The sequence below is a fragment of the Mercurialis annua genome, linkage group LG8 (genome assembly GCF_937616625.2).
Source record: "Mercurialis annua linkage group LG8, ddMerAnnu1.2, whole genome shotgun sequence".
Lineage (NCBI taxonomy): Eukaryota > Viridiplantae > Streptophyta > Magnoliopsida > Malpighiales > Euphorbiaceae > Mercurialis > Mercurialis annua.
In genome coordinates, this window is record NC_065577.1 from 397,328 (window position 1) to 423,744 (window position 26,417).

The following is a 26,417-nucleotide window of genomic DNA, read 5'->3' on the forward strand; positions in this document are numbered from 1 at the left end:
TCCCTGGGTAACTCAAGTTTCAGGAAATTTCAAAAAGATCATTAAAGTCAATTTTCTTACAAAGTTGTTACTGAACTATACCTTTTATTACAAAAATATTTCTATTGTTACGAAAAGAACACTAAACTTTTTGTGAACTAAAAAAAATCACTGGGTTATCCCTTTTATTACAAAAAGGTCACTGAACTATGTTCCTTTTTGTAATTTTGCTCGCCAGGTAAGTAAAAATGTTAGGTTTTTATGTCGTTTTATATGGGTGAATCCTTTTGTAATAAAAGGTATAGTTCAGTAACCATTTTGTAAAAAAATTGACTTTAGTGACTTTTTTGAGGTTTTCTGAGACTTGAGTAACACAGGGAGTTTAATATGGAATTACAAACAGGAATATAACTCAGTGACCTTTTTGTAATTAACAATAAATTTAGTGACTATTTTGAAACAAAATTTGACCGAATCTGCCGTAGTGACCTCCCATTGTAATAAACCTTTTTGTAACAAAATGAAGTTTAGTGCCCTTTCCGTAATAACAGATAAGTTTAGTGATTTAAGGTGTTTAATATCCTTTAATTAAGCCATTATCATTGGCCTTAATTGTAGTGGTTAGTTATTTTCTTCCTAGTTTCTAGCATTAGAGACTATTTGTATATATGCAGAATGTATATTTCAATGATTAGGCAGTAAAAAGACTTCTAACTCAGAGATCTTCTAATCTTCTTCTACTTCTACTTCTAAATTATATCAATATTCATGCAAATATATAGACATAGACAGAAGACGTTTAATACTTGATGGCCCATTTCCTATTTAGATCAATTATTTTGAACTGAGTCAACCGACACCTAATCTAAGTGAATGTATATGGTCCCAAATGGAAAATAATACCACTATAAAATCACAATCACATTTTCCATGTTTAACCAAATTGGCCTAGCACTAGCAGGAAGTAAATTCTTACCTATTCATTATTATTATATAAAGAAAATATTAGCTTATGACCGAATACACAATCTTCAAATGGATTCTAACATTGGTGAAAAGAAATCCAATGACTACTTCCCCTTCTTCAAAATAGCCGATGATGGCACGATAGAACGATACCTTCCAACCGAAAAAATCCCACCTTTCGATGATCCTCACACCGGTGTTAAGTCCAAAGATGTCCTCATCTCTTCCCAACCTACGCTCTTTGCTCGTATTTTCATACCCGAAATCCACGCATTGATCGCCAAGCTCCCGATCCTCCTCTATTTCCATGGAGGTGGATTCTCAACAAAATCAGCTTGCGACGCACTCTACCATAACTACATTGCTTCTCTAGTCAAAGCGGCTCATGTCATAGCCGTCTCCGTGGACTACAGGCTAGCCCCGGAGGATCCGATACCTGCATGCTACGACGATTCTTGGACTGCCTTCCAATGGCTCGCTTCCCATGCAAATGGCAGTGGCCAAGAAACTTGGTTAAACACTCATGGAGATTTCGGGCAGGTAATTATGCTAAAAATTAAAAGAAACGATTATTTTATATAATTTAATAAAATATCTATGACTTTTAGTCTTGGATTATTCCCGACAGGTTTTCATAGGAGGCGATAGCGCGGGAGCAAACATATCATATAATCTAGCAGTTAGGGTTGGATCATCATCATCATTGTCGACATTGGAGATACAAGGTATGATTATGGTGCACCCTTACTTAATGGGTACAATATATGATAGAGTGTGGCTCTACCTGTGCCCTAAAAATGAAGGGGTGAAGGATGCTAGAATGGAGCCAAGAATGGAGGATATGAGGAGCATTGCGTGTAAGAGAGTGATAGTGAGTGTGGCCGGTAAAGATCCATTGAGAGACACTGGATTATCTTTCTATAATAAATTGAAGAACAGCGGATGGAAGGGAAATGTAAGGCTGGTGATGACTGAAGGGTTAGGCCACGTGTTTCACTTGTTCAAGCCTAAATCTGATCAATCTCTGCTTCTTATGAAACATTTGGTTTCATTCATTCATAACCAACAACAACATGATCAGCTTTTCAGATGCAGACTCTGATATTATCATCATCATATATAGCTAACTCAATTATGAGGTTTCATTCGGTACTTATATATTTCACATTTTCCTTATATCTTTTTAATATATATAATTTTACATCATACTTGTTATTCAACAGTAACATTACTTTAAATTAAAAAAATCTATGTTCATGTGATATGCTTTGCCATATAAATTAAAATGTATGAATAATTGAACTAAAAGCAATTTTTTTGTTACATCTTATCGATGAAAATGAAGATGGTTATGAATATTGAAAAAAAAAAAATTAAAAGAGAAAAGGACGTTCCATGATTTAAAATTTTCTAAATTTATCCTATATGTTCATATTGTTATAGTAAAACACATTAAAATATGTATTCTTTTGAAATGAAACATGGATTGAAATCTTTGTATTTACATGAATGTTTAACTTTTTGTAACCTATATATCTACTGGAAGCAATAATGGGGAGAAAACTTGTGGAATGTGAGGTTCCATCAATTATAATGTATGAATAAAATGGAAGAATGGTTCCAATTTAGATAATTGTAGTTGAGTGGTTTAAAATTAAAGAGAATTAAAACAGTGGGCTTCCTAATTTGTTTGATATATAGTATTATTCACAATCAATGAACGACTGGGACCTTTGCATCATAGAGCTGGTTGTATGTCAGATCTCATAAAAGAGCAGCTGCCCCTTATTTCTCCCAAACTAATAAATCATCTGCTTAATTGTTGATGGAACCATGCTTTTTCCGAGAGACCTGTAAGACGGATAGCGAAGTCAGACTGCTCATCGAACGGTGATTGTCTAGTGGGCACTCGACACTTCAATGATAACGTTACTCTAAATTGTACAATAGCTTAAAAGTCTATAGAGTAGTAATAGTAATGATAATGTGTTGTAAGTAATCATACTACAAGTTCTTTGACATATACTCATTAGAATCTAAACATTTCTATGTGCTAGAGGATTTGTATCTCAATAAGATTCTTTTATATTATCTTGTAGATTGTATACGAATATCAGTTACAAGAACTCTCATTTTGGATAAGATTCGGACCTATAAATCGGGTTTGGAGCTTGAACTCCTGTTTCCATTAATTGTTAAAAAAATGAATTGCAAAGCAAAACATAAATGAGTCACTATTATTTTTTTACAATTTAAAATATCAAACTACTTTTCAATTAACAAATATATCGAAGCAATTCTCTAATTTGTTTTTTTCTTTTATAAGACGATCTGCGAATCAGGCGTCTTTAATGCTATTTGCTTGTTTCTTGTCAGATCATTAGGAGTGATTTTCAGACTTTTCTAAATTTCTTACGACTGTAATTGCTTCAGACTTAACATAATAAAGTTTATCGTTTGATTTAAAAAAAAAATATCAGTGTGAATGCCCGTAAAATGTATATAGTGCTTAGAGTTGTCGGTCCGATGAATATTTTTCTATGTTTTAGTGTCGCGTGCATTTCACTCATGGGTGTACAGCTGGCAAGGGAAAATTTAATATAAAATGGTAAAATTGTAGTAGATTGTTTTAACCAATTTATCTGAAAAGGACGTTTTTGATATTGAGTGGCAAGTTGAGGGGGTGAAGTGACCCTTCCTTCCACAACTAAGTCTATGTTATTAACGACATATTTGAAGTATTGTCCGATTCCACAGCAGAAGAGTCAGTCCCTACCACCCACTTTGTTGATTATAATTAAATTTTCCATCTCATTCTTAATCTAATTTTACTATCATCACTTAGATTTTCAAATGGCTACGTCAGAAATAATTCATGAGTTTCCTGGTTTTTTCAAAGTCCACAAAGATGGCCGCATTCAGAGATATTTGGATTCTGATTTTGTGTCTCCAGGTCTAGATGAAGAAACCGGAATCCAATCCAAAGATCTCCTCATCTCATCGGAAACCTCCGTCAAGGCCCGAATCTTCCTTCCAAAAATAACACATCCACCGCAAAAGCTTCCTCTCCTTATCCACTACCACGGCGGCGGATTTTGCATTGGATCAGCCTTTTCAAGCCCCTTCGCCAAATTTCTTTCTGCTTTAGCCTCTCAAGCCAATGTCATCGCCATGTCCGTTGAATACCGCCTTGCGCCGGAGCACCTTCTTCCGATTGCCTACCACGATTCATGGGACGCGCTTCAGTGGGTAGCTCAACACTCCGCCGGACAAGGACCCGAATCATGGATTAACCAGTATGCTGATCTTGAACGGGTCATCTTAGCTGGCGAGAGCGCCGGAGCTAACCTGGCACACTACGTGGCTGTCCAAGCCGGAGCGAGGGGATTGGCCGGCGTTAAAATAACTAGGTTACTGATCGTGCATCCCTATTTTGGTCGGAAAGAGGCGGATGAAATCTATAAGTATATGTGTCCGACGAGCTCCGGGACGGATGATGACCCGAAGCTGAACCCGGCGGTGGACCCGGATTTGAAGAAATTGAAGTGTGAGAGAGTTCTGGTTTGTCTGGCGGAGGAAGATTATTTGAAAAGCAGAGGGGAAAGTTATTATGAAACGATGAGCAAATGCGGGTGGGGCGGAGAGGTGGAGTGTTATGTTAGCTCCGGCGAAGGTCATTGCTTTCATTTCTTTAATCCGACAAGTCCCAATATTAAGCCTCTCATCACTAGAATGGTTGATTTCATCAAACACTAAAAATAATACTCATGCAAATGCAGTGAGTACAATTTAAGGCACTTTTCAAGGAGTATTATTTATGTCATTAATTTAAGATTTGTTTTTTATTTGATAAGTTGAGTTGTATTTTTTTGTTTCTGATGGAATTCATTCGATAAAGATAATACTCCCTCCGTCCCACAAGATAGGCAAAATAGCTATTTTAGGCGTCTCAAAATATAAGCAAATTTACTATTTTAATTTGACTAATACCAATATTAACCTTCATCAATTTTAAAAATATGTCATTTGGACAAACACGGAAATTAAGAAAAAAATAATTAAATTAGTTAAAATTAGTTTATTTATATACTTTTCCATTTTTAGTCTTTGCTAATTTTTTATATAAATAAATAATATATTAATGACTAATTTTTGTATCGGTGTATTTTGCATTGGTATTAAAAATTGACATTTATTCCATATTGGAACATGGGATAATTAATTCAGTTGTATGCATATTTATTAGGGGTAACTAAGAATTTTATTTTTAAAATTATTAACCAAAAATAGAAGGTGACCTATAATTTGGGACGCCTAAAATAGAAAGGTGACCTATCTTTATAGGACAGAGGGAGTATTACTTAATAGTAAAGGCATAATATCTAAAAAATCTTGGTACTTTAGGCACCGTTTGGATTGAAGGTTTTTAAAATTCATGGATTTTAGCAAAATCGATGGATTTTAAATCAATGAAATTTAAATCTATAAATTTTAAAATTTCATCGTTTGAATTGAATATAAAATCAATGAATTTTTAATATTATTTATGGAAAATAATAAATAGTATAACAATCCATCATTTATAAAAAATGGTGGATTTAAACTTTTCCATTTAGTAGGTGGAAAATCAAAACCCTCAAAAATAATGGATTGTAGAAAATGAGGGAATTTATAAATTTATGGATTCGATTAATTCTTTTCTAGGCAAACGATAAATTTTGTCCAAATCCATGAATTGTTTAAAATTCATCGTTTGGAATCCATCAATCCAAACGATGCCATAGTTTTTGTTTATCTCATCCTTATAACATTTTCTTTTACTTAGCCTTTGCATTTAACCTTTTTATTTTATTTTGTTTCTAAGATTTTTGTTTTAATTAATATATATACTTTATTATTTTTTTACTTAGTTTTTAAATAAAATGAAATTAAAAGGTGGTGTGCACTCTGCTTAAGACTAGGTAAAAAGTATAAGTAAAATATAAAGGCTAACTAAAAAAACATTTTAAAGACAAATAAAAATAAAGTACAAGAACCTTTAAATGAAAGTTATGCTGATAATAAATTAGATAGATATAAATTTAAATAAACGCATCATACTAACTAAATAATATTTCTTTCGATTTTTTATAATTGTCGCTTTAGGCAAATGCTTGTGTCTATCAATAGCTGTCAATTTAAAATTTTTATGTCTTTTACAATTGCATTCCAAATTTAACATTTCATTAAATCATTCCATTAAATGATTATTCAACTTTTAAAGCAAAATTTCTCACTAGTGAGGTTAATAATCCTATATTTAAAGCTAAATTTTTCAATGGAATTAATAAATAGAATTATATTTTTATATTTATAATTTAAGATAAAATAGACAATTTCTTAATATTAGCAATTTAGCTAAGGGTAACAATTAAATAAAAACGGACGGAGTACTCTTTAACACCTTTGAAAATCTTATATGCATACCAACGTTAACTTTATAAATTTATTGAACTTAACCTCTCAAGGTGAAATGAACTTGAAAGAATTCCAGTCCTCTTAGTATTTATCTCATTTAATGGTTGTGTCGTGTCATATTTATAATAAATAAATAATTTTAATTATTATTAAATATTACAACATCACAAACGTTTGATTGGTTTACAAAATGTGTGTTGTATAATTTTCTAACCCTTAATTAGCTTGACTATAGATCATAATTTTTGTTGACTTTTGAGGGGGCCATAATTCTCACAAATGTGCAATCTTTTTCCACCATTTGACAGCAATATGCATTTTCTTAAAACATTTATGAAGTATGGAAAGGAAGATCCTAAACCCAAAAAGCCAAAACAAATATATTTGCAAACCCACCTTATGATAAAAAATTAATAAAGTCTTGAAATTTCATAAATTTTTCTTGAAGTGAAAATAGTTTATTAAGTTAATGACATCTCAAAGCTTATTCAACCATACAATATTATTCTTGAAAAGATCAACATTTCTTTTCTTACAATGTCAAGCACTAGAATTTGGATCATTCAATAAGTAACTTAACACCAATTTCAACTAAAATGACAGAATTCAAACACATAGATGCAAGAATTCAATGAAAATGTAATGAACCTCCGAGTTTTTTATTTTTTTGATCATAGAAGAAAAAGAGCGTTTATAGGAGAACTTGAACCCATATAGTCTAGCAGATTATTGCCTATCGCTTACACCATTTAAACTAAAGTAATCTTCATGAACCTACGAGTTATGGCCCCCAGCTCATGATCAACTCATTTGATTCAAGAAAGAAGCAATCTTTTTGAGCATGATAATTGCATTCTCACAAGTAGGCTTAAACAAATGAAACACATGAGTCTCTTCTTTAGCCTCCATAATCTCCACATTCCCCTTAAACCCACTCTTTTTCAACCTCTCATAGTACCACCAACCTCTATCTTTCAATATATCCTTCTCCGCCACGATCACAAGAACACTTCCACTGCAACCCAATCTACCCAAATTCGGATCACATTCCGGGTTAATCAACGGGTCATCTAACCCTACATTCGGGTGTGTGTAACGCCAAAAAGATTCAATCTTTTTTCTCCCTTCTAAATTATTAACCTCATCTCCAACGGCTACTTCTCCCCAAAAATAAGGATGAACTAAAACAATCCCTGAAATGTCAACTCCCGTCAATTTCTCCTCACTGTTTCTCATAGCTATATAATGGGCTATATTACCACCGGCACTATCTCCGGCGAGAAACACTTTATTCAAATCAGCATGATTGTTCAGCCACTCTTCAGATCCCTCGCCGTTGAAATGAGAAGCCACCCATTTAAGAGCAGCCCATGAATCTTCATAAGCAGCAGGAATAGGATGCTCCGGGACTAATCTGTAATCAACAGAGACAGCAATGATATTAGCTTCTTCAACCAATTTGTTGAGGTAGGCATGATATGTAGCAGAGAAAGGTGACTCAATGCAAAAAGCTCCGCCGTGATAATAAACCAGTAACGGCAGTTTTTGATCGGAGGAAATGGTTTTGGGTAGGTAGATTCTGGAAGAAAGATTGTTTTCCGGCGAGAAAACAACATCTTTGGATTTGACTTGAAGACTGGGATCATCGAGAGAAGGAGGGACTAAATCATTGCCCAAGAATCTCTGAATTGTGCCGTCTTCATAGACCACCATCATGGGAGAGAGATCATGGACAACTTTGGGCTTGTTTGAATCCATGGAAAGATATGAAATGAAACAACTGGTAATTTACAAGATATAAAAGATTCAAGAAAGGGTAAATCAAATGCAAAATAACTTTGACATCAATTCCAAATCTTGTTAATTTGGAAAATGCTAAGGTTATAAATAAATGAAATGAAATTAAAAGTAGACAATATGGAAATGTGCGAGGAGGACAAATTTTTATGTAAGAAGAACAAGTGGTTGGTGGTTCAGTTTTGGGTTGATAACAAATATGGCCGTTGGAATTGGAATTTATGGTAGACATTTGACTATGGGTTGCCCAGTGCCCACCAAGTGTGCATGGCAGTTTCAAGTTTTTAAAAAAAATACCAATTTTATAATTTACTATCACATAAAATGGTTAAAAATGATTCCAATAAAGGAGATTTTCCATTTTAAAAATTTAGTTTCTATTTTAAAATAACAAAATTTTATTTTTCTTGCAAAAATTCATTAATAACAAGCTAGCTTATGAGCTACTAATAATTAAAATCATATGCAAATTAGTTCAAAAATTTATAATCAAGCTCTTATATGAATTAGCTTACAAATTTTTAATTGAATTTATATACGAGCTAATGACCGAGCTCATATATAAATTTGTTCCCAAGCTCATAATTAAATTCATATACGAGTCAGCTAGTGAGTTTATATATGCGTCTTTTGTAAATATTAACGGTGAACACTATTATATTTAAAATTGGGTCTTAACTCATTCATTTAGACAAACAAACACGTTCAAATCAAATTCTTATGAAACCGAGCATTAAACCACGTAGATCGAGCAGTTCGATGAATTTAGAAACGGAAGAGATTTTTTATAAGATTTTTTCCCTTTCATGACCCTTCTAAGAATGTTGTACGATTTTTTGTAAGAATTTCTCCTTCTAAGGATATTCTAGTATCACCCAAACCTTGCAAGTATCACCCAAACCTTGTGAAGCAGTCTGAATTTAGTCGTGAGCTTAGCCTATCAATTTGATGTTATTGAATTAGAATCACTAGTTGCAGTTTACATCTTCTAGAAGCTCTGGCGATAGTGAACCCAAATCAATTATTGATATCGCCAAATCTTACAGACAAACAACAAAGTAACTCCAACTTTGTCTGCCCGTCATTGCTTACGCCATACATACAACCAAGATTTATCTAAATTGATTAAATTACCAAAACTGATTAAACATAATTAATCCTTTTTACACTCCTGCCCTGGACCTTTCAGTATAATATTTCCAGCGAGGCCAACAATGGCTATAAATGAGAGACTGGGAGTGAAGAGCTAGCTCCGATCAACTCATAAAAAAGTAGTAATGGAAGAATCATTATCAACCAACAAAGCTGATGAACAAGAAGAAATTGTGAACAATTTCTTCCCTTTTCTCCGCACATACAAAAATGGCAGAGTAGAACGACTCATGGGTATAGACATCGTCCCTCCTTCCGACGACCCCGAAGCACATGTCCGATCAAAAGATGTCGTCTTTTCACAGCAACCCAATTTATCATCCAGGCTCTACCTCCCAAAAAACTTGGAACCCAGCCAAAAACTCCCTCTCTTGCTCCACTACCACGGCGGCGGCTTCGTTATCGAAACTCCTTACTCCCCCAACTACCACAAATTCTGCAACATTTTAGCCGCGGAGGCTAATATCATCATAGTTTCAGTCGACTACAGAAGAGCGCCGGAGCATCCTCTCCCGGCGGCGTATGATGACTCCTGGGCCGCTCTCAAATGGGTCGCCTCTCATTCCACCGGAGACGGCCCTGAAGAGTGGATAAATAACCACGCTGACTTGAGCAAGGTGTTTCTCGCCGGAGACAGCGCCGGAGCTAATATAGCCCACAACGTGGGGATGAGAAGTGGATTGGAGAAACTGGGTGGGGTTGAAATTGTTGGGATGGTTCTGATTCATCCTTATTTTTGGGGGAAGGAGGCAGTTGGTGGGGAGAGTAAAGAAGAGGGGGTGAGACTGATGATCAATAAGATTTGGTATTTTGCATGTCCTGAAACTAGCGGCTGTGATGACCCTTTAATTAACCCTGGCGCTGATCCCAAATTGGAAAGCTTAGGGTGCAAAAAGGTGATTGTTTTTGTTGCAGAAAAGGATATTTTGAGGGATAGAGGATGGTTTTACTACGAGAGTTTGAAGCAATGTGGATGGGGAGGAGCTGTGGAAATTGTTGAAGCTAAGGAAGAGAATCATGTTTTTCATCTGTCCAATCCTGAGAATGAGAATGCTAAGATTATGTTTCAAAACATTGCATCTTTTATTTCTCAACATTGAATTATTAGTCCTGTCTGTGTAATTTCCTTTGAGAATTATAAATCAACGCTTATGTTTTACTGCTATCTTAGCACCTTTATGCAACCGATTTAGCTGCATTGAGACCTTACATAGGTTGATTCAAACCCGCTTTCTTTTTCCTCCCAAAATCTGGATGAATCAAACAAATTCCCCATGATTTAACTGCACTTATGTAAGCTATGTATGTTGCACTGAAAACTTTCCGAAAGATTGATTTGTTGTTTCTTCGTTTTCGCATTTTTCGTTTCGATTATATCCGTTTTACATGCACAGTGTGATCATTGAAGTGCAGTCCAGAAGTTTAATCTGCATTAAACAGTTAACAGTAGCTGCAAGAACATTGTAAGTGGTAAGGTGGTGATGATATATCTATCACAAAAATGGGGATCCAATGAGGAATCCTTCTCCACCATGGACATAGATTTGGAGAGTAGGGTTGTGGTTGAACTGAGTTATTTGTGAGAACAATTCAGTTCAAATTCGTTCTTTAGTTTAAAAGAATAAGGCCGAACTCTAATTTATGCTTATTTATTTGAATAAAACTGAGCTTGAATTTAGTGGCATTTAATTCGTTTACATTCAGGAGCGTCTTGTATATAATTTATGATGTAGTTTGATTATGAGTTTGCGAGCTCGTGAAATATGAAGTAAGTAAGGCCATCTCCAACAATGCAATATTTTGTCAATTTAGTGTAAAAATCATCTCCAACAGTACTCTATATCAAACTCTATTATAGTGTATCTTATTTTTTTACTCTATATATAGAATCACTATATTATAGTGTACCTTAATATAGAGTATTGTTGGAGATGAAAATAGAGTAACTCTATTTTACTTTTGGTTGAAAAAGAGTGGGTTGGCATTTCGAGTTTTTTTGTCCCAAATTATAGGCAGTCATTTATTGCTAAAATGATAAAATGACATGAATACCCTCATTAACTATATTATATTACATTAAAATAAGAGCAAATACCACTAAAAGACAAAGTCAACACTGCATTAAATAAGGGTAAGTGTGATATGTTTTTATGAAATTACTCATTTTACATAGATTTGCTAAATTCCTTAATACTTGTGTTTGTCCTAAACTGTCTATCAATTTGGAACGGAGAGAGTATAATTTAATGAATTTTATTATTTAATGTTTTTTTAATAAATATAGTTATTTTATATATTAAAAAAATATATAAACATATTTAACAAATATATTATTAAAGTTAATAATATATTTTATTTTAAATAAACATATTAATGCATTTTATAAGTATTGAATAACCCATGAGTGTGAGTGTAAGATGTTTAAAATTTTGTTAAATAAGAATATGCTGAGAATATTCTTTTAGAGTGAAAAATAGAGTTAGTTGTTGGAAATAAAACACGGTAGCAGTGTAGTTTTAGTGTAAAATTTAGACTACTTTGAGGGTTATTGTTGGAGATGCCCTAAAATGGCAAAATTGTGATTAAAATTACATACTAATTTTTAGTTACTCAAAAGAGGTCGGTTTGTCTTCGGTTCAAGTGTTAAATGAAGGACTTTGAGTTCAGCTAATTTAGCAAATGAGCAAACACAAGTTGGAAGAAATAAATAAAATCGAATATGGTATTCAAAACTGGAAGCAAACACCAAATTGATATCACAAGTTGAATATAAACACACCAAAAAACTGCTAAACACTTGCCATAAGCGCTGACAGTACTGATTTAGTTTGAGTAGTACTATGATGTCCCATGTTTTTAACTCGTCATTCCATTTGAACATAAAGATTCTTTCTTTTTCAGTTGAACACTTGTTGAACAAGAAAAATACACAAAAGGCCAAAATTAACAGGAAAGGAAAATAAAACTTTGTATTTTGATATTTTCCACCCTCCAAGCAACTGTCAATTCCAGAAAGTACTAATATTTGTTGAGCACAAACTTTTAAAAAATTTAATTAGTATTTCTGAATAGAAAAAACCCAAAACTTGGCCATGTCCTCTGCCACCAAAAACTGAGACTAGTCTCTTGATATTTTGCCTCTATCCAAAACCCAAAACCCATACCAGACCAGTAACCATTACCATAAACAAGAATCTGCAAGTGTTTAGGGTTATCCTAAAATGGAGGGGAAAGCTCTCCTTCGCTCTCTGTCTTCCTCCTCTCTTGCTTACAACAGATTCATTTGCCCTCGCTCTCTCCCTTCTTCACTCTCTGCCTCCCTCAATCCCCGCCGTCCAATCACCACCCTCTACCCCCGTCGCTCCCTCCTCCACCGCACCCACTGGAGGCTACTCCCTCTCGCCGCCACCTCATCCTCATCTTCTTCTTTTCACTTCAGCAAACACTTCTCTTCTATTTCCCCTGCTGCTATAGCCACCAATCCAGCTTACGCCTCTCCAGGTAAAGCTTCAATCTTTTCCTTCTTCTGAGTTTAATAAAGCTTTCTAATTTTGATTGTTGGAATAATTACTGTGTGGGTGTTGTAGATGTTAGTGGTGGTGTGCCTAATGAGGTCGCTGAAAAGCTTGGATTTGAGAAGGTTTCTGAAGAGTTTATTACAGAGTGTAAATCAAAAGCTGTGCTTTTCAGACATAAGAAAACTGGTGCTCAAGTCATGTCTGTTTCTAATGATGATGAGAATAAAGTTTTTGGCATTGTTTTTCGCACTCCTCCGTAAGTATAATCTTTGCTTTAATTAATGTTTTCCTATGTTGTTGAGTTTGTAATTGAATGTTGCTGATGCTGTAATGCAGCAAGGATTCAACTGGGATTCCACACATATTGGAACACAGTGTGTTATGCGGTTCGAGAAAGTATCCTTTAAAGGAGCCCTTTGTTGAGTTATTGAAAGGGAGTCTGCATACTTTTCTGAATGCATTCACATATCCTGATAGGACTTGCTATCCTGTTGCCTCTACAAATACAAAGGTAAGAGCAGCTGGGAGTTGTATTTACTGCCCCTTCAATTTTGCATCTTTTTTATTGCAGCTTCGATTTTAAGATGATGACATCATTTATAGGATTTCTACAATTTGGTTGATGTATACCTTGATGCTGTGTTCTTCCCCAAATGTGTGGAGGATCACCAAACTTTTCAACAAGAGGGTTGGCATTTCGAGCTCAATGATCCTTCAGAAGAAATATCTTATAAAGGTTCCTTTTTGGCAATTAAACTTGTGCACTAGTTGTTCCTACGTACTATCCGATGCTGAATTTTCTGTCCTGGTTGTGATATTGGTGTGTTTCCTCATAGTTTGGGTATAAATTCAGTTCTTCTATAATACGTCATTTTTAAATTTTAGGTGTTGTTTTCAATGAGATGAAGGGTGTGTATTCTCAACCTGATAATATATTAGGGCGGACTGCTCAACAGGTAATTTCTCCTTTTGCTCTCTCCCTCTTTCTTTACTTTTTGTCGATAAGGAGCATCAAGCACTTGGAATCATGGCATGTTAGCTGCACAAGTTGTGCCCTATGTTTTTAATGATTTAAATTCCCAGTATGCTAATCAATAGTCTTATCAAATACGCTTTTGGTTAGAAATCCTTATTGCTTCTCAAAAATGGTAATTGTTACGTGTTATTTATTTGCAGGCGGTCTTTCCTGACAATACCTATGGGGTTGATAGCGGAGGTGATCCAGAAGTTATCCCTCAATTGACATTTGAGCAATTTCAGGTCTGCTCAGCTGGTTTCTATTATGATATGCCGAAGCATCCAAATATTGTTACTTGTAAACATCTATGGTTGATTTTTTTTTATGTCGATCGTTCTTTGTTTGGTGCCAACTCTTTATGGATGTGTTTTTCTATTCTTTTGTAAATTCAAGCAAAGTTTGAAAGTCCAATTTATTATATTTGCTCCTGTGGTGCTTATAGAGATCTTATGCTCGTGGGTTCACGTCTGATTGATGATAAGTTTCTTGTCAACTGTTGCTCGTGATTATAAGTAATGCATATAATTTTTTTTTCTTGGGAAAAATGCAGGAATTTCACCAGAAATATTACCACCCCAGCAATGCCAGAATATGGTTTTATGGAGATGATGATCCAGTGGAGCGTTTACGCATCTTAAGTGGTAGTTAACACCTTTACTGATATAATATGCTAGAATTGCCTAAAACTTTTTCATCTGCATCTAAGTTGTGTAATCGTACTCTTGGAAAAATACCTTTGATTTTTTTAAGTTGATGTGGACTCTAATAAAGAACCTTTTGGACTAATCTTGTGCTAAAAGAAGTGTGTACAAGGCATATACTCTACTCCCAAGGCATATATGATGTAGTACTTAGAATCCTATGTGGTGTAGTTCAAATTATTCAGCCATATATGCTTTAGAGTTCAGAATTCATGCAACACAAGCTCCCTCTGTGTATAACATGAACAAGTACTCTATTGAAATTTTGAACGCGTGATTTGTGGTTCAATTATATTACTTACTAAACACTTCCTGTCCTCTTCTTTCTTCCTTCCAGAGTATCTAGATATGTTTGATGCAAGTTCATCTCCCAATGAGTCGAAGGTCATACCACAACAACTCTTTGTGGAGCCAGTCAGGATTGTTGAGACATATCCTGCTGGTGAAGGGGGTGACTTGAAAAAGAAGCACATGGTTTGCCTTAATTGGCTACTTTCTGATAAACCTTTGGACTTGGAAACTGAGCTTGCTTTGGGATTTCTAGACCATCTCATGTTAGGAACTCCTGCATCTCCATTGAGGAAAATTTTAATGGAAAGTGGTCTAGGAGATGCCATTGTTGGTGGTGGGATGGAAGATGAGCTTCTTCAGCTTCAGTTTAGTATTGGATTGAAGAATGTTGCTGAGGATGCTATCAAAGAGGTGGAAGAACTAATCATGAGTACGCTCAAGAAATTAGCTGAGGAAGGATTTGAGACAGATGCTCTGGAGGCATCCATGAACACTATTGAGTTTTCTCTTAGGGAAAACAACACAGGATCATTTCCTCGCGGCTTATCACTTATGCTTCGATCCATGGTAAGCTCTACATCTTTTCTCCATATATCAAAATAAAGTATTATCATTTAAATCTAGAAATGCTTAATGCTTTCTACTTTGCAGGGTAAATGGATATATGATAAGGATCCATTCGAGCCTTTAAAATATGAGAAACCTTTGATGGACTTAAAAGCGAGAATTGCTAAAGAAGGTGCTAAAGCTGTTTTTTCTCCTTTAATTGAGAAATTCATTCTGCAAAATCCTCATCGCGTAACTGTGGAAATGCGGGTGAGCAGATTAAACTGAAATGTCAGCTGCCTGTTTTAGTTGATGCATAGATACTGACTTATCATATGAAAATGTGAATGTTTCTTTTCCAGCCTGATCCAGAGAAAGCTTCCCGTGATGAAGCTGCTGAGAGAGAAATCTTGGAGAAAGTGAAAGCCAGTATGACAGAAGAGGATCTTGCTGAACTTGCACGTGCAACACAGGAACTAAGATTGAAGCAGGAAACACCTGATCCGCCAGAAGCCTTGAAAACTGTGCCAAGCCTCTCTCTTGATGACATTCCTAAAGAACCCATACGCATACCAACAGAGGTTAAGAAGCTTAATATTTTTTTTGTGCTTGAATACCTGGTTTTAGTCATTGCTGGAAGCTTCACTATATTAAACAGTTGTATGGTATCTGTAGGTAGGGGATATCGATGGTGTGAAAGTCTTGCGACACGACCTTTTTACAAACGATGTCCTTTATGCAGAAGTTGTTTTTAACATGAGACTGCTAAAGCAGGAACTTCTTCCTTTGGTACCACTTTTCTGGTGAGGTGTTGCTTATTTGAAAGAGTTCCATTGTCATTTTGTCATTTGTGATTGATTTCTTTGACATTGTATTAGACAGTTCTTTTACTAAGTCTAAAGCTTGAATCTTGTATGCTCTAATTTTATTAAAATTTTGAAGGTTTGCCTGTGCTTGTTTATATTTGAAGCCCATTAGGTTTTTGTACGAGAGCACGCTAGATGTATAAACATCTGCAAAGATTTATGTTTAAATGTGATTAGTAGATGTCTGACTAAAGTGCTGTTTTTATGTTATTTCCGATGGAGTATTTATTCATGGTTTACTCCCATATTTTTGACAGTCAGTCACTGCTTGAGATGGGTACAAAAGATTTGTCATTTGTGCAACTTAATCAGTTGATTGGGAGGAAAACTGGAGGAATATCAGTTTATCCTTTCACATCATCTGTTCGTGGCCAGGAGGAACCATGTAGCCATCTCATTGTTCGTGGAAAATCCATGGCAGGGCGTGCTGAAGACTTATTTGATCTGGTATTTTTCATTTGAAATCCTTATTCACTGTTATGCATTCCAATTTTATGTTAATAGGGCCTTGGAATGATTATGAAAGTTTTTAGGGTTCCTTGACTAAAGCTTTCATTAGTAACGCACTTGGCATTTTCCCTAACATTGTTAGTTTGAGGACACAGGGAAGATATGAAGTTCTATTACCTTCTCCCTTGTGCTTTTGAATGATGTTCTGATGATATACTAGCTTCTGGCACTTATCAGTTCAAATGAAAATAATAATAGTAATGGAGCTATTCTATGCACTCTACTACGTATTGTCCTTGTGCTTTTGTTTTACATTGAAATTAAGCTAACTGCTATAAGAGGATAGTATAGGATGCCAAGCATTGACACTTGCTTTATTGTAGGTTAATCGTGTTCTTCAAGAAGTACAGTTTACAGACCAGCAACGTTTTAAGCAGTTTGTTTCCCAAAGCAAAGCGAGAATGGAGGTAATCGCTTATTTTTTGTTTTAAGATGAATTTGATGCTCAATTTAATCTTTAGATTAAGAACTAAATCTCAATTTTCCCTTTTATCTTCAGAACCGAATAAGAGGCAGCGGTCATGGAATTGCTGCTGCAAGAATGGATGCAAAGTTAAATGTTGCAGGATGGATTTCTGAACAAATGGGTGGCATCAGGTAGGAATATGTCTTATTTGGCTTTAATGTTTGCACATCTTCTTTTATGGTTTTCGCTTTTGAAATAATTTTCAATTCTAATCTATAAGATATAACAGAAAACTAAAGCATTTATGTCACAGTGAAGTTCATATCTACAAATGGTCCTGATAACACTCCCATCTCTTGCACCAACAATAGATAACTGGAATATTCACCTATTTCTATTAGCTTTGCATGATCGAAAAGAATTTTGAAGACTTTTTGTATGCAACTTATTTTCCTGTTTGAAAGATTTATACTGATAGTGATACTGATACTGATACTATCCAACTTGAACAAATGTGTAGTTACTTGGAATTTTTACAAGGCTTGGAGAAGAAAGTTGATCAGGATTGGCCCTCAGTTTCTTCTTCTCTAGAAGAAATTCGTACATCACTCTTATCAAGGAATAGCTGCCTGGTAAACTTGACTGCTGATGGGAAAAATCTCACGAACTCTGAAAAGTATGTCGGCAAGTTTCTTAATTTACTGCCTAGCAACTCTGTTGCTGAAAATGCTGTATGGAATGCTCGACTTGCACTGGGAAATGAAGCTATTGTGATACCCACACAGGTTCATGGTTTAATATTTATTGGTCTACATTTTTCTGTGTATGGAATTTATTTCTGAAGTTGTACGTTCACAGGTTAATTATGTTGGCAAAGCTGCTAATCTATATGACACTGGGTATCAGCTTAACGGGAGTGCTTACGTTATTTCCAAATTTATTAGTAATACATGGTTGTGGGATCGAGTGCGTGTCAGTGGTGGGGCATATGGCGGGTTTTGTGACTTTGATACTCACTCAGGTAAAAGAATGTGCAGTTAAGCTTTTCATAGAATTCCACTTGCTACTTTCATCTAATTGGTGAAATTTTGTTTTAATTTCTTGTAGGAGTTTTCTCCTTCTTATCCTATCGAGACCCCAACTTGTTAAAGACAGTTGATGTATATGATGGAACTGGTGATTTTCTACGCGAGTTAGAAATGGACGATGACACCCTTACTAAAGCAATTATTGGGACCATTGGAGATATAGATGGTTACCAGCTACCTGATGCCAAAGGCTATAGCAGGTATGTTAATATGATATTTTGTTTCCATGCTGAAACTAGCAATGTTTTGCCTGAATGAAGACCTTGTATGACTGACTGTTGTTATCATCAAGTCCTTTTAGGTCATCACATCACTGAATTTTGTATGTTCAATGTTGAAGTTGTTTGAGATCGAGATATTGAGAGCGAATGGAAACATTTTTCATGCATGTGGTGGCTGTTTTTTTCTTTGCGTTTGTGTTTTTGAATCGAATTGTAAATTATTTGAGTGCCAGTGATAAGGATTAAGGAATGTTGAGTCAGCAATGCGCTGTCGTTTCTTATTGTCCTAATGTATAAATAATGCGCTTTGATTGTTGTGGTGATTGTGTTTTTCAGTTTGTTACGACATTTGTTGGGCATTACGGAAGAAGAAAGACAAAGGAGAAGGGAAGAGATATTGTCAACCAGGTAAAGATTCACAAATTACCATCTCATGTTCTTCTAGCTGATGAGTTCAGTAGGGAAGAAACTTGCAATATGCTCGTTTCACATAGTGCTTCTACTTTGATGCTACTAGGTTTCAGCAAGAGACTTACTTCCCGGGAAAATGCATGTTGAATATGGATATATAGGGTGTTAACCTCGTCTTTTTAAATTAAGATGATGGTAGTGTTTATAAAATAAGCATTTAGGGTCCGCCTTATAGACATAGTTGCTGAGTTCTCATATTCACTGTATCTTTTAGGCACATAGATTCACATTGACATGTAACACGTGTGTAGAACAAATTCTTGATTGATAGCTTGGCTTGGCCTTTCTTATCGATGATCTATCCATCGTTGACAAGCTCTTGCCTCCTTTTCTTGCTTTGCAGTCTGAAGCAGTTCAAGGAATTTGGTGATGCAATTGATGCAGTGAAGAATAAAGGGGTAGTGGTCGCTGTAGCATCTCCAGACGATGTTGATGCTGCAAACAAGGAATTCCCCAACTATTTTCGAGTGAACAAAGCCCTTTAGATATTGCATTTTTCTCAGGCAATTCTTCAATCATACTTCTACACCATTTAAATGCTTAACTAGACAAGCCATGATACCTTATTTTGAACTGTGTACCTTTTTATTTAGGTGCTTACAGGTTACTTTGTATCTCTTACATTGTAATTTATCAAAAATTAATAATGATATGTAGTTGTTTCATATATTCCTTTGATCAAAATCTTCTAATTATCTTACAAACTCATTTTCCCACCATGCAAGAATTTTATATATATACATATCAACTTTCCTATACAGCACAAAATCATCAGGCAAAATACGTATTTGGAGACAAATTCCTGGGGGTGGTAAAAGTACATAACAAATATGCTTGCGGCAACAATACCAAAACACAAAACAACTTTAAATCAATGTGAACATCTTTAATCTAATTTCTAGCATCCATTTTCAATCCATCTTCCATTATTACAAAAGTTATCTCCATTGCCGTCATCATCAGAGGATCTACCAGCTGCCCTAATAAACACGGGGCAATTACTTTGTAAAGAAAAAAGAAAGCAGCCAACATGATACAATCTAAACTCTGCGTTTCCTTGGAAGACGGCATCCATTATGTGCACGTTGAGTAACATCTTCGATGTATGTGATAGGATTTCTATCATTTCGAGTTGAGAACCCTTCTTTAAAACTCACGATTGCTTGCCTCTTCTTCTTGAAGTGAGTGAACCCTTTCACCCTCATCACAACTGATTTGAGCCCCATCTCTCTAGCTTTTCGTCCGACAAATTCCGCTGCTGCTTCAGCACTATACCGAGTTGTTCTTCCACCACCTATTTCCGTAAATCCTGACGAGACTTTATACTTAGTATTTCCTTTGGCATCTAACACATTAATAAAGGCATTACTGCGCTTTATATTTATCAAGACAAAATCAGTATTTTGCTCAACTTTGTACCGAGGAACTCGAGAATTTTCTTGCTCAATTATTCCCCTAACAAAGTCCATCGGCCTAGAACTTCTTCCCGCCACACTGTCATTTCTCATAAAATCCATTGGCCTGGAACTTCTTCCCGCCGCACTGTCCTTTCTCATAAAATCCATCGGCCTAGAACTTCTTCCCATCTCACTGTTATTTCCCAGAAAATCCATTTGTCTGGGATTCCTCCCCATCTCATCGCCTCTTCCCCTGGCAAATCCCATTGGCCCGGAATTCCTCCCCATCTCACTGTCTCTTGCCCTCGCAAAGTCTATCAGCTCAGAAATCTTCCCCATCTCGCTGTCTTTCTGATCCGCAGAGTGGATAGACTTTTGAAAAGTCAAAGCATATGGGGTAGAGACACTCTCCTGTTCAGACAACAGACTAAGGTTCACTCCAAACCTTGATGGAGAATGTTTTTCTCCTCTAACAACATGATTAGAACTACCTGCATTACAGACCATAATCCAGATTCAAGATAACAGCTTGTAATTTTAGGTTGCTTATAATAATAAGGCACAATTCATAAAATCAATGAGCCCCTCACACAAATTCGATAAGAAGCACGATTAGATCTATAACTACCCAAATGAAACTTTAGCATTGATAATTGGAAATAGGGTCGAACAAATTAGAAAATAAATGAAAATTAAAGAGAGAAAACTGACCTGAAAGAGAAGCGGCAAATCTAGAGGAAAAGGGCAAGTAAGATATGGATTTGATGTCGCCGATCAGTGACGAAGAAGACGAGAGCTTCCGGAAGGAACAGAGAGACCACATCTTTGATCTTTCCCTGTCGATTAGGGTTTTAGGATTCTGATTTAAGCTTTGCAGCTCAGTGTTTCTTTCCTGGTTCGGGTTTGGGTTACTGCTCGGAATTATTCCAAAATACCTAAAAAGTATAGGTAGAAGGTTTACATACACCCTTCAGCTTCTAATGTTAAAATTTTTATGTTTCTGAACTCTAATTCGATTCAACCCGGTCCTTAAATTTAGGGTAATTGATTCTGGAGGTCACTGTACTTTCTTAAAGTTTTAAACTGGTCAACGTACTAATTTTCGTCCCAAAATAGTCACTCAACTTAGCATTAGTGAATTTTCGGCGCTTACTAAATAAATTTCGGCGACTTTTGTCCTACGTGGCCGGCATGCCAGAAGCTGACTCAAGTCTTCCTATTCACCATGTTATTGTCCACGTCACTTTTATACTTCACTTTATCATCTTCTTCCCTAATTCCTTTCAACATTTTCTAACGAACACTAAAAAAATCTAATAAACACCAAAAAATCAAAAAAAATCAAAAATTATTTTTCTCAAATTTTTCGAACCCAAACAACCCCGTCTGAGTTCTTCTTCTGAGTTCGAACCCAGAAGAGGAGATCCTTCGTCTGGGTATGAACCCAGACGAAGAAAAATATCTGGATATGATCCTAGATGAAAGGATCTTCGTCTGCGTTCATACCTAGACGAGATCTGCGGAAGATAGATTCATAGAGTAGATATGGTATTAAGTATTGGTAATAAATGAGCGTAATCAAATTAAGGGAATGAGACTGTTATCCTTTTTATAGACTTCTCCGGGTGACCTTACTTTCTTTGGCGATGTGGGACTTTAAATTTTATAGTGTTCCATTATTAATCCATTTAGTTGGATCATTTACGTCGACTAGGTATTTATGCTTAGGTTCTTCTCGAAGCGATCTGGTAGGCGTGATGTTCTTGATATTAGGTTGCAGGTTGTCCGAATCTCAGATGTATTTGCGGATTTAGATAAATATGCAAGTCCGGAGATTACATCTAAGGTTCAGAGAAGCTTATACCGTTTGTCTCGCTTCCACACATATCTTCATGAATTCTATGGACTTTAGAGTTACTTCCGCGTTTAGGTGGATTCTAAGCCCATAAAATAACTTTCAAAGTTCAAAAAAACCCATGTTAAGTCATCATCTTCGTAGCGCCTCTGTCAAATCACCATTTCTCGGGTCATGGAGGTAACTCGAGGTTTGGATGTTACTCAAACCCCGAAGTTACCTCAAAGATTGGAGGAAGTAATTTGCTAGCCTTCTTTCTCTTTTCTTTTTGTTTATCTATTCCGACTATTTCTTTTTTATTTGTAGTGATATTTATACTTCGTCCTTAGTTTGGTACAGTTGTTTTCTTACTCATCGTGCCCAAATATTTGTTGTTAATCATTCATTGAATTACCATTAGTATAGGTTGTTGATTATCCTTGAAAACCAACCCTTTGTAGGTTTGAATTTACCTCTTGAAAAAGACCTTTTGTAGTAATTAGTTTGGTGTAAATTTAGTAGATTATAAAATCTCAATTTTTAATTAAGTAGTGGGCATATCGGTTTGTAATCCGAATCACTCTAAACAACGTCTCAATTTCTCTAAATTCAATTTTTTTTTTAATATTTAACTAAGTTTTAAATTCTTAATTATTCACTCGTCTCCAATGTGTCATTTGGGATTCAGGTTTTGATGTTGACTACAGCCGCTTTAGTTAAAAAAATTTCTAAATTTAAATAAACTAAAATAAAGAAAAATTTATTATAAATTTTCTTTGTTTAATTGAAAGAAAAAATGGCTAATAATCACCCACGGACCCTGACTTTAGGGGTACCTTACGCTAAACCCCCTGATCAAAAAAAAGCTGCCGTAAACCCCCTAAACTTTACCTAATGATCAGCTAAACCCCTTTTACCCTAAAACCGCCCCAAAAAACCGCCCCAAGCCCTTTATTTTCTCAAAAATACCTAAAATACCCCTAAGGTCAATAACAAAAACCAAACCAACCCAATCTAACCAAATCTAAAGTCATTATCTAATCAAATCAGACATAAACCATCCAAATCATACTTAAACCACCAATCAACTCAACTAAATCAAACCATCCAACCGAAAACTTCCACCCGCCGCCGCCGGTTTTTTCCGGCCACCACCGTCCATTGCCGCAAAAAAAATTATTCAAATAAAAACTCATTTAATTTTAAAAAATAAATAAATAATTATTTTTAATTTAAATAAAAAAAATAATTTTTTTTAAAATTAATTTTAAACCCACCGTGGTGGGTCTGCTCACCGGAGAGCAGACCCACCACGGTGGGTCTGCAGCAGACCCACCGGCCGGTGGGTCTGCTCTTTGCAGCAGACCCACGCCGGTGGGTCTGCTGCAGATAGCAGACCCACCGTGGTGGGTCTGCTTTCCGGTGAGCAGACCCACCGCGGTGGGTCTGCTCACCGGATTGGAAAATTTTTTTTTATTATTTTTTATTTAAATTAAAAATAATTATTTATTTAATTTTTAAATAAATTTAGGTTTGATTAGATTGTTTGGTTTGATTTGATTGGATCGGTTTTAAGTGTGGTTTGATTGAAGCTGTCTGGTTTGTTTGTATTTATTTACAGATTTGAAGGGTATTTTGGTCAATTTATGCGAAAAGGGGTTTAGCTAATTATTGGGTAAACTTTAGGGGGTTTACGGCAGTTTTTTTTTATCAGGGGGTTTAGCGTAAGGTACCCCTAAAGTCAGGGTCCGTGGGTGATTATTAGTAATCGAAATGAGTGATTATTAGTAATCGAAAGTGATTGAGGTAGGGAAGAGAGTGAGATGAGGGGTTAATAGAGATTGATTGATGTGATATATAAGAAAGAGAAAGAGAGGTGGGTGGGTAGGTTAGATATTTTAATTTCGGTTTTGGAATAAAAAACACCGGCTGGTGATTTTAAAATATATAAGATCGATGAAACCGCTTGATCCTCTACTTTAGGTCGATTTTGGCATAGATCGGGCTGAAAGCTATTTTTTCTGATTCTTGTTTAGTTAGTTCTAGATTAACAACTATTTACCTAACTCAATAATTCAATTTGTACATGAACATTTTACACGTAACGTGAGTTTACATACATTACCTATTATATTAATATACAATTCATAATCATATATTTTTATTATGGATATGCTTTACGTATATAATGCTTAGTTTATGGATTTTCTTTATACATTAATCACATACATGTATGGTTGGCATTCACATGCTACAATACGCATGTATAAATTATACAAGGTATTGGCCGTAGATACAATGTACTTGAATACTGGAAAGTAAACAAACTACTTAATTAATTATATTCATTGAAGTTTATAAGAAAAATAGTAAAATTTAGACTTGTAAGGATCGATTTGTAGTCACCGCGTCTAAATATCAAAATGGCAAAAATACATTAAGCCATGACCTCCAAGAGATGTAAAGCAAAATAAAGTATTACATACAATCTAAAGCTGGGGTTGTGTGATTGTCATTAGTGGTAAATCTACTAAGAGGTTAGGATAAGCTCTAGCTCTGGATACCATCAGAAAGTTTCAAAAGAATGAGGAAGAATTTATAATTAATTTATGGCTTGAGGGAGGTTAAGCCCATGATGCAGGAAGGCCAGAGGTGGACTAAAGGTACTAAAACAAAATTTTAATTCTACAACTGATAACATCATATAATCATCGGCGTGATAAAATTGATGGTACACTCTAGATTAGATAAGTTTTAAAAGAAGTATGTCTAGCCTATTTGAGGCGTTCATAAATATTAAACAAATTAATATATATGGTTGATGATTTCAAGATCGATGTAATTGTAAAAGGTAATGGGTAAATGACTCGTAGGGATATTAGGCAATAGTGAGAAAAAATGATTGCTTTTAAATAAAACGAGTGAACATATTTAATCTTACCCATCATAATTTATAATTATATATTCAGAATTGATTCAGAATATTGGATCGTTCAAGATGGTTTTAAAACATGACAATAACATTTAATTTGTGATTCAAGCAATCAATAAGTATTTAAAGCTTGATTTTGATTAAATTAAAAACTCATTTTTAGTCCTACTATGATACTATGAGATTCAATTATCTAATATTATTAATCCTTAGTGGAATCATCACAAAGACGGTTTTATGCCTAAATGGGCATATGTGCTCTTGTTGATCAGAAGTAGATGCACATCCAAAGAAGGAACAAGCACATGCCCAATGATAAGATGTGCACTTGTTCATATACATTTAGAATCATTTTTAGAGATTTAAATTGTTGGTTGATTAACATATAAAAATGATTAAAGATTGACTTGACAACTTTTCTTAACCCATTGAAATTGGAGGAAATTGATGGACCTGATTACCTTAAATTAAATTCAAATCCCGTTCAAATAAGTAAATGCTCTTGATGAGAGAATATGTACATTATAAAAAGAATTAGACATTCGCTTATCAACATGGGATGAATGCTTGTTTATAAGAAGAAATAATTTTTTTTAATAAACAATGACACACAATTCAAACATTAAAATGTAGTATAAATGTACATAATGACACATTAATGAAAATAAGAATGATTTAGGAGCATTTGCCTCATTAGATCACAATTGATCCTCCGCTTTGATGATTTTTTAGGCATTTGTAATCTTAAACCTATAATCTATTAATTTTTAGAGAATATTACACAGTAATTAAAAAGGCGGTGTTTGTTTTCTCAAATGAACACTCTTTAAAATATTTACATTTATTAACCAATTCCTATTTACGCTTTATACCTCCTTTTCCAACTTCTTTATAAAATATATTCATTACTCACTTACCAAGATAATCCTTATGCATCACCACAATAGTGAGGTCTTCATCGACAGTAACGAAAATCGACGATTTATCATCGGAAGTAGCGACGAGAGACGGATCATAACCGGCAACAGCAACGACTCATCACTCTTCTACTGCTCGCTTATCCTCTACTTCAAGGTCCATTCTCTACTCCTCTAGATCTAGATCTGTTTTACTCAAAGCGAGATCTAATTCAATTAACGTAAGTGCATGTGCTGTATGATGTAATCTATTCAATCTAGTTCTCTCAATTTTTAATGGCAGAGAAATTCAACTTACCATCTCTAATGATAGTGTTGTCCGTAATTATGTTATTTTCATCGCTAAATCT

The 26,417-nt window shown here is 35.0% G+C and overlaps 6 protein-coding genes across 6 annotated transcripts; 4 read left to right on the forward strand and 2 right to left on the reverse strand.

The window, feature by feature from the left end:
* Window positions 1-623: 623 nt before the first annotated feature.
* LOC126659735 (probable carboxylesterase 5) lies at window positions 624-2,151 on the forward strand. The gene is made up of 2 exons (XM_050353067.2): window positions 624-1,485; window positions 1,574-2,151. The coding sequence occupies exons 1-2, from the start codon at window positions 910-912 to the stop codon at window positions 2,045-2,047; spliced, it is 1,050 nt and encodes a 349-aa protein (XP_050209024.1). The 5' UTR covers window positions 624-909; the 3' UTR covers window positions 2,048-2,151.
* Window positions 2,152-3,706: 1,555 nt separating this feature from the next.
* LOC126659473 (2-hydroxyisoflavanone dehydratase-like) lies at window positions 3,707-4,798 on the forward strand. The gene has a single exon (XM_050352764.2). It carries the CDS (start codon window positions 3,799-3,801, stop codon window positions 4,699-4,701), a length of 903 nt encoding a protein of 300 aa, XP_050208721.1. The 5' UTR covers window positions 3,707-3,798; the 3' UTR covers window positions 4,702-4,798.
* A 2,088-nt stretch (window positions 4,799-6,886) lies between these two features.
* LOC126662332 (probable carboxylesterase 12) lies at window positions 6,887-8,425 on the reverse strand. Its single transcript, XM_050356280.2, has one exon. The coding sequence runs from the start codon at window positions 8,158-8,160 to the stop codon at window positions 7,204-7,206; it is 957 nt and encodes a 318-aa protein (XP_050212237.1). The 5' UTR covers window positions 8,161-8,425; the 3' UTR covers window positions 6,887-7,203.
* A 927-nt stretch (window positions 8,426-9,352) lies between these two features.
* On the forward strand, window positions 9,353-10,516 carry LOC126662171 (probable carboxylesterase 12). The gene has a single exon (XM_050356065.2). The coding sequence runs from the start codon at window positions 9,477-9,479 to the stop codon at window positions 10,449-10,451; it is 975 nt and encodes a 324-aa protein (XP_050212022.1). The 5' UTR covers window positions 9,353-9,476; the 3' UTR covers window positions 10,452-10,516.
* Window positions 10,517-12,406: 1,890 nt separating this feature from the next.
* LOC126661311 (presequence protease 1, chloroplastic/mitochondrial-like) lies at window positions 12,407-19,654 on the forward strand. Its single transcript, XM_050355131.2, has 19 exons — window positions 12,407-12,852; window positions 12,939-13,125; window positions 13,206-13,380; window positions 13,473-13,605; window positions 13,755-13,825; window positions 14,046-14,129; window positions 14,438-14,528; window positions 14,926-15,446; window positions 15,531-15,695; window positions 15,788-16,006; window positions 16,101-16,228; window positions 16,549-16,738; window positions 17,125-17,208; window positions 17,301-17,398; window positions 17,728-17,992; window positions 18,066-18,228; window positions 18,315-18,495; window positions 18,853-18,924; window positions 19,331-19,654. The coding sequence occupies exons 1-19, from the start codon at window positions 12,573-12,575 to the stop codon at window positions 19,470-19,472; spliced, it is 3,249 nt and encodes a 1,082-aa protein (XP_050211088.1). The 5' UTR covers window positions 12,407-12,572; the 3' UTR covers window positions 19,473-19,654.
* Window positions 19,655-19,758: 104 nt separating this feature from the next.
* Window positions 19,759-21,320, reverse strand: LOC126660526 (uncharacterized). Its single transcript, XM_050354085.2, has 2 exons — window positions 21,096-21,320; window positions 19,759-20,875 (listed from the first exon to the last, which is right to left on the reverse strand). The coding sequence occupies exons 1-2, from the start codon at window positions 21,205-21,207 to the stop codon at window positions 20,028-20,030; spliced, it is 960 nt and encodes a 319-aa protein (XP_050210042.2). The 5' UTR covers window positions 21,208-21,320; the 3' UTR covers window positions 19,759-20,027.
* Window positions 21,321-26,417: the final 5,097 nt, after the last annotated feature.